Source organism: Sorghum bicolor, chromosome 2 (assembly GCF_000003195.3).
Source record: "Sorghum bicolor cultivar BTx623 chromosome 2, Sorghum_bicolor_NCBIv3, whole genome shotgun sequence".
Taxonomy (NCBI): Eukaryota; Viridiplantae; Streptophyta; class Magnoliopsida; order Poales; family Poaceae; genus Sorghum; species Sorghum bicolor.
In genome coordinates, this window is record NC_012871.2 from 13,972,495 (window position 1) to 13,986,740 (window position 14,246).

Here is a 14,246-nt window from a genome sequence, read left to right on the forward strand (position 1 = left end):
TTGGTGGTGATGCCCAGTGGCAAGTCCACGAAGTACCTACACTCACAAACACACACAACCAAGTAGATCGAGTGGAACACAAATAATGCAATTCAAAACATAGAGGGCAAGACACACAATTTATCTCGTGGTTTAGCTCGCCACCAAGGCTGGCTTAGTCCACGTTGTTGAGGAAGCCACAAAGGCTTTGGGTCTCTTCCAACCCTATCCTCTTCTCAAGTTCAACACCGAGGTTGAGCTTGAGGTTTCCACTATGATCTCCAAGTAATACAAACTTCTCGCGGCTCACCACAAGCATGGGAGCTCGCCAAGCAACGCCTAGCCGTCTAGGAAGCTTCACCTCCAAGAGTAACAAATGTGCAACGAATGCTTGACGCAGCTGACAAGTGCTCAAGGGTTGATTTGCTCTTAATAGCTCTCTAACACTTGATTAACTACTAATCACTCACTCTCACAAAGAGAGGGGTTAGAGAGAGAGAGAGCTCTCACAAGGCTTGGAATAGGTTGGGAGTGAAATGGGAGCCAACAGCTCGGGCAGAAGACGTGGGATGAGTATAAATACTCACCTGACAAAAACTAGCCATTGGAGGTCAAAACTAGTCGTTACGACCTACAGACCCCAGAACATTGCCTAAGAATCTATGATATTTGAAGGTCATCCTTGTATTTAAGCTTCTTTGTGAAGCTAATATGTGTGAATTTTAATACCACAGAGCATATAGCAATTGCCTCTGTTTGTGTGGATGAATTGCTATGTGCATGCTTTTATCCAACGATCTGGTGGTGAGGATAAGTCATTGCTGGATGAATTGCTATGCGAATAGTCAGTCAGTTAGATAATTTGTGTTCTGTAGGTTGAGCAAAGAAGCAACTGCTGATACCACAGCTAGGCAGGCAACACTGCCTCTGCCATAACAACTGATTGTATTTTCGATGCGTCCTTGTATGTATACTGATTGTGTTTGGCTGCACCCGAGTGTTGACGATGAGCACTCCTAGTTCTGCTGGTCTGCATGTAGATGCATGCATGGTGATCGATATGGTAGTGTAGATGCATCAGTGATCTGTGAAGCATCTTGGTCCACGTAGTATGGCTGGTATTGTGATTGTGACCCTGGAGCCCTATCCTGCTACGTGAGGTGTTGGTACTGTTGTGTTTAGTTTTGTGTCCTTGTTCCTGCATTTGAAACATCAGTACCTTGCAATATGTGTTGGCGTGGTAGCTGTTGAGTTCCTGCTGGTGGCACATCGATCCTAGCATTAGGTTGGAGCTGGGGTCTTATTGTGTGTTGTGTTTGTGAGCTCTTGGGTGTAACCTGTTTATCACTTGCACACCAATTTAATTAAACTGATGTGCACGTTAGGGCTTGGTGGAGACTGATCCCTAGAGCGTTCCAGTCTTTGTGGCAGTGTGATCGTCCTTGCGATCTGTTCGTCATTTGTATTTTCGATTAAATTGGCAGTTTGTGCATATCTGCTGTCACTGCTTTGTGTATTTACCATATTAACCGAAACCAGGATTTGTTGCTGAGTCTTTTATCATTTCTTGCCTTCTAGGTATACCACAAAATTATTAAATTTTTTTGGAATAAATCATCAAATAAGTTAGGTTGAAGTTAAGTGCGAAGTGGGGGCTGGTTGGTAGCCTGCAAACCAGAAAACCCAAGCCTAGTTGCTAGAGAAGAAAAGCCTGCATGGTCTATTAAATATAGACTAAAAAATACTCCCTCCATCTCAAATTGTAAGTCATTCCAAGAATCTTGGAGAGTCAAACTTTCCTAAGTTTGACCAAATTTATATGATAAAATAATAATTATTATGATACAAACTAAGTATCATTAGATTCTTCCTTAATTATATTTTCATAGTATACTCACTTTATGTTACAAATCTTTGTATTTCTCTCTATAATTTTGGTCAAACGTGAAAATACTTTGATTCTTCAAGATTTTTGGAACGACTTACAATTTGGGATGGAGGGAGTAACTAATTACATAGATTGTGACTATTTTATAAGAAAAATCTTTTAAGCCTAATTAATTCATAATTTGATAATGTGATGCTAATCATGTGCTAACGACAGATTAATTAGGCTTCATAAATTTGTTTTGTGGAGTATTGTGGTCTTCTGTAATTTATTTTATTATTACTATCCAAATACTCAATGTGACACTCTATGTGACAGTCGATGTGACACCTAAAACTTTGCACTCTGGGTATAAACAAGACCAAAATATAGGCATCATTTTCAATCTGACCGCTGACTGTCCCCAACAATGCAACCTATACCCAAAATAGGCCCTCAACAATGCTTTACCTACTCAGAAACGCCTCCCAACAAATGACCTATTTTGCGTTCCGAATGACCACAAGGCGGGGTGGGAGGCGAGCAGCAGTGCTTGATGGGGACGTAGGCGGGCGACGCTCGACGGGGATGGATGCAGGCGGATGTGAGTTCCTCCTCGCCTGTGGCCGCCGAATCCAGTATGCTCCTCGCCTGCGACCGCTGGATCCAGGAGGGAGAGGCGCCATGCTCGGCGGGGAGGAGCAGCGCCAGGGTAGGGAGGCAGAGGAGGGGCGGCGCCGGGTAGGGAGAGAGGAGGGGCAACGCTCGTGCGGGGAGAGAGAGAAGGAGGGGCGGTGCTCAGCAGGAATTTGGGTTCCCTGTTGGAGGAGGGTCATTTTGAGTGCTTTGCTTGTTCACTGTTCATGACCCAAAAGGCAGAAATGGGTCTCGGTTTGAGTGGGCTCCGTTGGAGATAGGAAAATAGCGTTGCTTACCATATGCATTGAGTACCATCTAGCTCGATCTCCAATGGACACTGCCACATTGATGTGAATGTTTTGATGCATGGCGTGGCGGAACTTTATGTTGACCGTTATTGGTGGCTGTCCCTGCAGTTGCGAACTAGGAAATAATATGTCAGTACTCTTGTTGTAAAGTTCCTTTGGTGGCCGGTTTCCACCTGAGAATGTTATTTTCCTGGCTGCAAATAGTGGGAACCTCCAAAATAGCATTTGTCGCGTCGTGGCTGAAAGTGTTTGCGAGAAGATCTCTATATTCCGGTTTTGAGTGTTGCTGTGCCAAAGGTCAGCAACCAATTTGGGCAATGGGTTTTGTAGGATTAGGATTGGAAGGTTGAGATGGTCATGTATATTTGACCAAAAATGACACCATGGTTGGGACCAGATGCAAGTGTTTCCTTTGTGGATTTGGTTATGCAATTGCCACTGAGGATGTCTTTGCGTGGGTGACCAGAATATCGATTTTGGTTCCTGATGCTTTGCCTTCTAGAAGATTTGTTCGCATAATATTTGGTTTTAAGGATATCATTAAGAAACTTGGATTTTTTTTTTGTGTGTGTGGCAATATTCCAAGAAGCATGTAGGATGAGGCTTTTGTTTATGCCGTGCAGGTCTCTGATACCCAGATCACTATTTTTTTGGCTCACAGATGCCGTCCCCAGAGCAGAAAGCTTTAGGGGAGCTAGGATAGTGATCTTGGATACCTGCCGATGAGAAATGTCCGATGCTAAAGTTGATTTTCTCGACAGAGGATTTAAAGAAAAGAACGGTGGACATACAGTAGACGGGTATTGAGACTAGGATAGATTGGATAAAAAGAGTTGGCGAGAGTTACAGTTGCAAGCGAGTAACTAAAGTAGTAATTCTTATATATATACAATGCCATTAATTTAGCCTATATTAGATCTTACGCATCACAATCCAAACCAACATAAATATGCACAATATGTTGTGTTTGATTATCTTGTACATGCAAAAATAAAGTAGAAAACTGCTACGGCCTGCGTGCAGGCACACAACTCCACCCGCACACCTTCTCTTTCCCGCGTGCATTCCCTTTTTCCTCGTGTGCTCCCTTGCAGCCTTATCATTCTACTGGCTCTGATGACGTCTATGTCACATCCGCTGCTGCCCTCGACCCCCTCTAGATCTGACATTTTCCCCTTATTCTTTAGTGGGTGCCCACTGCCCCGCCGCCTCGCCGTGGCGCGGTAGGGTCTTGTTGGAGCTTTGGGGCAGACTCCTTCTCCCCCACCCTCCAGCTGCTACCATGGCCATGGGCGCCTCCGTCCCGACTTTTCCCGGCTGCCTCCTATGCCGCCGAAACCCTAATTACCCCCTCCTCCTGTCATCCCTACCGTCTAGCTGACCTGCCTTCCCGAGCCCCTTCTAAACCTGTCGGAGTTGAGGAAGAAGAGAGGGAGAGTCGAAGAGAGAGAGCACTGAACCCACCACTGCCCAAACCCTAGTTGTTGTCGTCTTCTTCTTTGTCATCGCAAGCATGGTCAGATGTGGATAAGTGGGAGCGGTCCGATTGTGAATGGACGATGGATCAGCATGTGCAGGATGTTGAATGAAATCCTGCACGCTCAGAAAGAAGCATTCCCAAATAAAGTAAGATTTGTTTTTGTTCATCTACTGTTCGGTTAAACTATAGAGGCGAAATTTTTTTTTTATGAACCCCATCAATTTGTGCAAGTCTACATGTTTTTGTTCATCTACATTACCTAATACAATCAAATCTAGTTTACTAGCTAATGCAGCATTAGATTTGCTTTAAACACTCTACAAATCTGTATAAGGGGCTCTACGGACAACCGAATACGCCTAAACAACACTTCAAAAGCGCTATGAGCACCATATAAATCTATACAAGAGCCTATGCAGGCAACAAACACAGGTAAATTGAACTACAAATGCTAGGATATAGGCAACCGAACGCACCCGTACTACTCGGATTTCTCGTGCTTTGAACTTCATGTAGAAATATATAAATCGATAAAAAAAACCGTCACCACTAAGGCTGATGTTACTAGCATTGACCAACAAGGAAAGCTAGCGAAGTCACAATCAACTGCAAATCAAGACACCATCTATCTCCACACATGCAAGATGCAGCAAACAAATAGGTGACCATAAAAATATAACCTAAACAACAACGGTGGAATATATGCAAATTGTAAAACAGGTTGTCTTTGGAATGCAGTATCACCCCCTCCTGTGTTTTTACTGTGAAAATGGCCTGATTCCTTTGTTCCATAGGTCCGTAATACAGAATGAAACAGTGGAATATAATACTAAAAAAGACGATGCAAAGTGTGCAAAATCAATCAATACCCACGTATCAAAATGCACTTGAGCTTCCGTACCTCAGAATAGAAACCATATGTTATGTTATTGGTATAATAACATGCTCACTTGGATATCAAGATTAAAAAAATGATAAAGGAGCTCAAGGTACAACATTCAGACAAAGCAACAAATCCCATATTGGTTCTGTTCTCCTGAAGATTCCTTCAACAATCAAGAATAAAAAACACTACTTGCACAAAAAAGAGTATTTCAACAAAAGAAATCAATGAAAGATGTAACATGTAGCAAATTAAAATTCAGAAATACCAAACATTGGACACATTAAATTTCATGCCATCTAAGCTAGAGATTCTGTTACCCTTCAACTTCTAAGCAGAACAATAGACAGCTCTCCAGGAGATTGATATCTAAGTGATATAGGCATGCAAGTTGAATTTCACAAAACTGAAAATGGCTACACTGTAAAAACTTCTGCATAATATACATATAGAATAACACAGGGCAAGCTACAACCATGAAACCTAAGGCAGCCTGACCGTTAAAAAACTTGTTTGTGTCATGCTTAGCCCAAAAGGTCCTCAAACTTCAAAAAACCAAAATAATATGTTCAAATAAGAACATGATCCTCTTTTGGGGGTTTCTTCCCCTAGTACTCTCTTTTCTTCTTAATGAAATGATACACAGCTCTCTGACATGTTTGAGGAAGAAAAGAGAGAACATGATCCAATCACCACATCTGCATAACTATTAAACTTTATCCTAGCTATTAACATAATCACAGAAATGTTAGAAAAAGAAAACTATCCAAAACACACACGAATCCCATAAGCTCTGAACTAAAAGAGAAAGCTTAATGATGTATTATACCAACTTACCTATGAAAGAAAACTAGAACCCCAGTAGTTCAACCAGATTAAGCAAACAACTTAATTCCTTTTGCATTTCCCTGCAGTGGATAACAATTACAAAAACAACTAACCGGATGATTACTTAGTTTTGTTGCATCCAGATATCAATTCAACAAACCAGGAACCAAATCATAAACATATCGACTAAAACAGAGCCTCTTCATTAAGCATATACAAATAACAACCTGCACAGAACCGAACTAATTACAAATTTTCAAATACTGCATTATAAAGATCCATTTGTCATACAGTTGGAAATCTGCTGCACCAGTCGAATTGTTCATTCAAGCTTCATAACCATATTTCAACACCTGAACACTTGATGTAAAATGTTTTGGAAAAGACACTTATCTCAATGCCAAAGCAATTAAATTTGACTTCTCAACCATTTTTGACAACCACAACACTAAGATATGGTCCTAGCCTCCTAGGCTCAAGGATAGCCTCTTTATTCTAACATGGATTATGGAACCATAGCAACCAAATACCATAAAAAAAGTTAAGCACAACCTCCACATAACCTTTCTGAAGAAATACTACTTCCTCAGACTGCTGATATAATTCCATCTGGTCTTGTCCTAAGTCAAACCTGTTGAACTTTATCTAGCAATATTTACATAAATATATCTCAAACATAAAGACTTATAGATTACGAAAGTATTTGTTATTGTGAATCTAGTAGTGTGAACCTTATGTTGCCAATCTAAATAAAATGCTAGATATTAGTGGTCAAAGTTAAAAAAAAGTTCGACTTACGACAAGCATAGATGGACTTATGTTTATGATGGGAGGAAGTATATGCCAACCAGCACTTTGACAAGAAAATAGATGAACTAAAACCAAAGTTCTATAAACATTTCACGGTGAGCAAGAAGGCCAGAAACGACAATATTTGCTTTTGCACAGACTGCTGGAGGTATGAAGATGTGGTCAAAGATTTAGTTTCTTAAATCCGTTGAGTATGAATTGTAAGACATCAAATACATAATATAAGTACTTCATAAACACAACTTAAAGATATGCCATACAATAAGTTAACACTTAACCAGCTTCTCACAAGTTATACCGGTAAGAGCAGTGTGATCAGGGGTCTCCCCTTGCCATTTTGCATTCAAACCCTAGTACAACTTCTTATTGCAATGCCAGGGAGTGTCACCCCCCAGTGGTCAAGTTTATTTTAATATGTTAACAGTTATTTCCAAAAAAAGGTGCTGGTAAATGTCTTCCAGCAGACAAAGACACAAATCCTCCACATAATGCCATTACTTCCACACAGATTTAATTAATGCAATGAATTTCATGCCACCTAAATTAGAGACTATTATGGTTACACTAAATTTTGCAAAGTGAAGGATACAGACATACTTCAATTGGGTCAACATCTGAAGCTCAAAATAAGCATGAAAATTAGTTTTTGAAACTGAACATGGCTACAAACTAATCCTACAGATTCTGCAGATTGGCACAAAAACATACAAGCAATAAATCAGGCCTAACTACAGCTCTACAACCAGTGGCGGATCCAGGATCACCGATTTAGGGTGGAGGGGGGGCACTTCTCTTTCTCCTCATCTTCCTCCATTTTTTCACTTCTTCATCCATGCATAAAATTGTTGGGGACTCCATTTTCCGAGCAGGTGTAGGGGGCTCAACCTCCCCCAGCACCTACGCTGGATCCGACCTGCTACAACCTACAAAGCGACAAACATAGCATGCCTATTTCTTTACCTGATCGTTACAAACTTATTTGTACCATGCTTAGCCCAAAACGTCTTCAAGTTAATTGGATTAGCAAGGTTGTACCCTTCACCAGCCAGCTTCTCAAGCACCTTTTTGAATGCACCATGGCTCATCTTCCTTCCAGAAATACGTGCACCCCGGCGCTTTGTGCTCATTGGAAGTGGATACATAGATATAGAAGTTGTGCAGCATGCAGACTGCCAGCCACCTGCACCCCACCGGTAGCATTGCTGGGGAGATCCGGTGCACGAGCAGACTGGTGTTGGTATGTTGGCAAGGTCCAGCTCAATACCATTAATCACCATCCCCACAGTCTTCTTAGGTCCCCTCCTTCGGGGCGCATGCCCATTGGGTGCTCCATCCTCCACTGGAACAGCAGCCTTCTTAGGCTTTTTAGGCTTTGGTGACTTAGGCTGCCGGTTCTGCTGCCGGCCCCGCTGCCTCTTTTTCACAGGTGGCCCGGTACTAACTGCAGTGTGATCCTCTATCAGTGGAGGTGGCGCTTCCTCTTCCTTACATGGAGGAGGCTCCTGAAGCTGTGTCTCAAGCTGTGGTTGCATCATCTGGAGAGTATGCTGTGCATCTGATATCATCTCATAGCCAGTAGGATGGTGATGCACAATATGTCCACCATGCGCAGGATGGCCACCATAGCCTGGATGACCAACATGTCCATCTGGCCCAATAGGGCGAGAATGAAGGACCCTCTGCTCACGGGGACGTTGGTGGTGGTGTGGCTGGTGCAACCAAGCTTCATTGCGTGAGAAGTCCATGTGAATAGGTTGCGACTCGGTGGGCATGCCACCAGAGGCTCGACCACCAGCGGGGCCACGGGAATGTAGCGAGTGCTGCATGTGGAGCTGGTGTGGGGCATTGTGGTGTCCATGGTGCTGCAAGAAGGCACCGTTCGGGAGCAGTGACTTTGTGTCCCGGTCAGGTGGCGCAGACGACATGAGCTGCAGGCCGAGGTTGCCTTTGACAGTGTCATAGAAGCCCCAATTCCGAATGCCTAGGCTGCCATCATCGTCGTCCATCTCTGATTTGTCAGAACAGCAAATCCACCTCCAAAGACCGCAATAAGGAGCAGAAAAATCCAACCTTCTCGCGGTTCTGATCAGCTCATCTGCGGAATCAGCAATCCCTACACACACCCATTTTGACAATCAGACCAGACCATAAGAAGCAGGTCTAAAAATACAAAATCGCAGGACATTGTAACCAACCGCTCGTGGGGAGAGGAGAAGGGCATGGTCGGAGATCTCTGGGTGGACCCCACTTAGTTCTGGCGGGTGTGAAGGAAGGGCTAGATCTTCGGCGAAGGAGAAGATAAGGGAGGACGCCGACAAAGGAGAAGACGAGGCAGGGGATCGTCGGGGGAGGAGAAGGGAGTGGAATCCGCTCCCAGATCTCAGACGCACTAGCTTTCGGCGGAGAAGTGGAGGGGCTAGGGGAGAAGTGGAGGGGCGCCGGCGGCCACTGGAGGAGGAGATGGAGCGTCGGTGCTGGCAGGGGGTGCGGGTGCGAGCGGAGAAGTGCCTGCTCCGGCGGATCTGGGCGGAGGTCTGCCTCGTCGACTCGGGCTTCGATTCGCTTGGGAAGAGAGGCTTCGACTCGAACCAAGGGAAACAATAAAAGCCGTAGGCATGCAGCCTTTTCTTGTAGGCCTCAGGCTCTAAAACGACGTTTTCTTTGGGACAACGCCCAAACGCTAGGACGACATTCTTATTGGGACGGAGGGAGTATATTTGTAATGGTTAGGTCAGATCTAGATATAAACTGCTTCAGTTAGAGTTTGGGGATGCTCGGTTCAGCACAGAAGGGAGGGAATGGGCAAGCGAAGGGGCGGTCTCACCTGGTGATGTTCGTCGCCGGCGAAGGACCCGACGAACAAGGTCGGCGCCGCTCACCCAGTCGTCGACGAAGGGGGGGTTTGGGGGTGGTCAGAGCACGGGATGCGAACGGGATCCTCTGCTATGTGCTACGCCGCCGTGCCGTCGTTGGACCTCCCTATCCGCCGCCCGGTCACCGCCGAATGCCCACTTCTCTGAGCAATTCCGCATCGTATTCGTATAGCTAGCTAGCCTTCCTTAGCTGCTCACACGCAGCCACGCAGGGCCCAGTGCACACCTACGTACTAGGTGCCACAACGACGGCCCAATAAGTCGCCAAAAAAAATTGGGTTTTTTTATCTAAGCCATTACAATTCTTCGAAGTTGGAGAAATGCCATTACAATTCGGGTATTTCAAAACATGCCATTACAATTCTCAATCTCCCTGATGATTGCCATTTTCTACCTAGACAAGCTGACTAGGCCCACTGTCAGGCCGAGATACGCATACACAACTAGCGTATGGACACCGATGCCCCTGCCTTCCTGCGTTTAGAAGCCGCCACGGCTCGGTCTTCTTCTACGACATTCCCCATCCGTCTCCTCTCATCTTCCTCTTCTTCTGTTCCCTCTGAACCCTAACCCTAGACTGTAGCCGCCGTCGAAGACCTGCGGAGCTCCGACGCGAGACCTGCGGAGGTGGAACGGTGGTGGGGAGCGGCTGGTGGTGTCGTGTCTGTGGCCGGCGCATCCACTGGATGAGATGCAGGATCCATGAAGACGATGGGCGGGGTCTTCCTGCTGCGCCATAGTGCTGCGATGGAGATGGAGGACTGCAACAGCAGGTAATGTGTGTGCATCCCCTGTTATCAATTTGAGCATGTAGTGTAGTTGACTTGTGCTTACCAATTTACACTTCGATTTGGGACTCGATTTGATTGTTGATAGGAATGGTATGTTCGCGGTAGAGGTTAAAGTCCACGGATTCGCTACGAAAGACTCAGATGGTAGGAAATCATATACTAAAGGCACCATGATTAAGTGAGATGTGGAGTTTGGGTCTGTAACGCTTGAACTGTTGCTGTCAAGTATTGCAAATGAATTGAATGTGCCTTCTAACCAGTTACCCACAGTGTGGTTCTTTGATAAAAGACTGCACGAGGATATTTGTTGCCTTGAAGCCATGCATTGATGGGTTCTTGGCTGGTTGCAGACCATTTATTGGTTTAGATGCTTCTAGTCTGAATGGAAAGTACCTTGGCAGTTGGCTTCAGCTACTGGGGTTGATGGACATAATTGGTTGTACCATATTGCATATGGTGTTTTTGACACAGAGACTGAAGATAACTGGAAGTGGTTCATCCAGAATTTGCACAGAGCAGTGGGGGACCCTCCAGGATTAGTGATATGTTCAGATGCTTGTAAAGGACTTGAAAAGGCTGTGGGGGCTGTCTTCCCACAGGTTGAAAACAGAGAGTGCATGAGGCACTTGTACCAAACCTTCATGAAGCACTACTCAGGTGATGTGTTCACTGACCGGGCAGGCCTAAAGTGGTAAGGATAAGAGGTTGCATGGAGAAAAACAGTTCAAAGAAAAAAGTGAAATGTCACAGGTGTGGAGGTTTCGGACACTTTGCCAAGACATGCAAGGAACCTGAGTTGGGACCAAATGGTGAGACTGCCGCTGCACCAAATAAAAGGTATGATTTTTTTTCTCAATTTGCATCTGTTAACTACATATAAGTGTCAAAACAAATTAATCTTGAACTAATGTTGCAGGAAGAGGCCACCAGAAGAAGAAGCTGGACCATCCCAAGTAAAAAAGAAGAAGACAACCACTAAGAAAAAGACACCTAAGAAGAAAAAGACACCAGTGAAGAAGAAATTGATGAAAAATGCAGCAGCTCCACCAGCACGGGTTATTAGAAGCATGTTTGATATGATAAATGATGGGTAGTAATCAAGCTTATTTTTGTGTGTAATGGAAAATGGCCTTTATGGCCGGTGAACTTGAACGAAAATGTAGCAGCTCCATCTGCAGCTTATTTTGTGAATTAGGATATATTTTGTGACTCTTCTGTAATGGCCTAAATGGCAACTTGCTTGTGTGAATGGCCTATATGGCCTTTGAACCAGCACCTCTGTAATGGCCTAAATGGCATTTGAACCTGCGGTTTCTGAACTGTGTCAATGCAGCTGCAGATTTGGTCTTATTTTTGTGTCCTAGAACAATTCTGGGAACATTCTTCTTGCCTATATATATGATACATGTGTTCTGGGAACATACAGGCACACACGCACATTGCTCCATAAAAGAACAATTCTTGGAACAATTCTATTATATTTCAGATTGCCTATATAGCATTGCATAATTCTGGTAACATTCAGTCATTCAATCAGAACCATACATTCATTCAATTCAATTCTGGGAACATTCAGGACACACAAAACATTACTTCCTAAAATAACTTGGTACAGTCTAATCACTTCCAGATACCAGCAACAACCACACCAATCATCACACCTATAAAACCTACAAATACAGCTGCTAGAACAGAAACCCCTGGTCGCTGGTTTCTTGCTCCGGATGTGGACCAAAGCAACATGGCAAAAGGGGCACTCCCTTCTACCGCTAGCCGTGGAGCTCGAGGCACTGGAAGTTGCCTTCCTGGGGCCGCGACTCCACTTCCCGGCCATGGCTTCAGAGTTGGACGCCGCCATCGAACTGAGCCTCCAGAGCACTAGAAGCAGTAGACCTCAGGCCACCGTGCTAGGCTGCTCCATCGTGGGCTGTGATGTCGGCTCAAGAGGGGAATCAACGCTGGATGGATTCTAGGGATTGGGTTCGTGGAGAAGGGGAACAGAGAAGGAGGAACACGGTGAGGAACGGAGTCGTACGGGAGAAGAAGACCGAGCCGCGACTGCTTCTATCGTGGGTAGGCAGGGGCATCGGTGTCCATACGCTGGTTGCGTATGCATATCCCAGGCCCAGACAGCTTGTCTACGTAGAAAATGGCAATCATCAGGGAGATTGAGAATTGTAATGGCATATTTTGGCCTTGTTTAGTTCTCCAAAAATTTTGCAAAATTTTTCAGATTCTTCGTCACATCGAATCTTTAGACGTATGCATGAAGTACTAAATATAGATAAAAATAAAAACTAATTGCACAGTTTGGTCGGAATTGACGAGACGAATCTTTTGAGCCTAGTTAGTCCATGATTGGACAATATTTGTCAAATACAAACGAAATTGCTACAGTGCTCATTTTGCCAAAAATTTTGGAACTAAACAAGGCCTTTGAAATACCCGAATTGTAATGACATTTCTCCAACTTCGAAGAATTGTAATGGCTCAGATAAAAAAAAACCCAAAAAAATTACGGCCCAATAAGTCGGACGACGACTGCGATGGACACGAAGGCGACGAGCTCGGTGGTGACTGATGAGGTGCGGGTTGGGGAACGCGGTGAGGTACTCGGCGTCGGCAGAGGAGTCTGGGAGCAGGAGGAGGAGGAGGTTGAGGAGGCGCGGAGAACTAGAACTGCGAGGAGCAGGTCACGGAGGATGAACGTGCCCCACGGGAGGATGAACGTGCCCCACGGGAGGAGGAATGGAGGATCGGGATCCTAAGCGCGACGAGAGCCACGGCGGCGACGCCCGGCCCTGAACCTGAAGGCGCGGCGCCCAAGTTGTCGACGAAGGCCGCGGCGAGCAGTGCATCCATGTGGTGCGCGGATGGCTGGGCGTATGCCACGAGGTGTATCACGTTAGTTTCCACTGCAGTGGCGCAGGAGAAGGGGAGCGGCGGTGATGTGCAGTTGCTGAATGCGGCACCCTCCATATATTCGATGAAATGGCAATAACAATGACTAAGGGTTAACATTACCATGTTCTGAGGGCAGCGACGGAACCAATTTTTGTTAGTATGATAAAATATATATAATTATATGTTTGATAAACTTTTAAAAAAGTATTACACTATTTTTTACCAAAATTATCATATTTGAATAAAAAATATGTGAAATTGATATTTATTATACTATAAATATTAGTATTTATATAGGTATTTAAGGAAAGATTAGGCTTTGGGAGGGGCACTGCCTCTGCTAGCCCCCTGGTTACGCCACTGGTTCTAAGCCAGGGTCATCATACTCTTCTATACAGATAAACAAACGCGTTCTTAGCCGAACACGATTCTGCATAAATATGAAATCAAACACACACACACACTTCTACCATTTGGATCGGGCCCTGGCTGACCAGCCAGCCAATTCGGAGAAATCGAGTCAACCCACTTATGGTGGCTGCGCGGAGGAGCGGCACCAAGGGCCTCGTGGATGTGGAGGGAGCTGTTCGGTCGGTCCATAGAGCAGCGGGAGGTGGCGGGCGGGCGTGCGAGCCAAGGCCACAACTACCGAGCACGGGCGGAGCTGTGAAGCCGCGGTGCGGCGCATATGCAGGCAAGGGGTGAGGCGAGTCGCGTGAGGTGGGGCTAGGTGGCAACATGGTGACGCTGGGTGCCTAGTGAGAGACGTAGGGCGTGTTTGTGAAGGTGGCTCCGCCTAGCACGGCTACCTGGCATGACCCTAGCCAGTCCGAGCATGGCTCATATGGTGCAACAACACGTGTTTATGTCACTGGTTCAGACAA

The 14,246-nt window shown here is 45.2% G+C and overlaps 1 protein-coding gene and 1 long non-coding RNA gene across 2 annotated transcripts; one reads left to right on the top strand and one right to left on the bottom strand.

Annotated features, from left to right (window-relative positions):
- On the bottom strand, positions 7,304-9,410 carry LOC8057326 (protein Barley B recombinant). The gene is made up of 2 exons (XM_002461835.2): positions 8,990-9,410; positions 7,304-8,907 (listed from the first exon to the last, which is right to left on the bottom strand). Exon 2 carries the CDS (start codon positions 8,798-8,800, stop codon positions 7,751-7,753), a length of 1,050 nt encoding a protein of 349 aa, XP_002461880.1. The 5' UTR covers positions 8,801-8,907; positions 8,990-9,410; the 3' UTR covers positions 7,304-7,750.
- On the top strand, positions 10,097-11,808 carry LOC110432918. Its single transcript, XR_002450214.1, has 3 exons — positions 10,097-10,440; positions 10,544-11,295; positions 11,375-11,808. It is a non-coding gene; the product is annotated as an uncharacterized LOC110432918 (long non-coding RNA).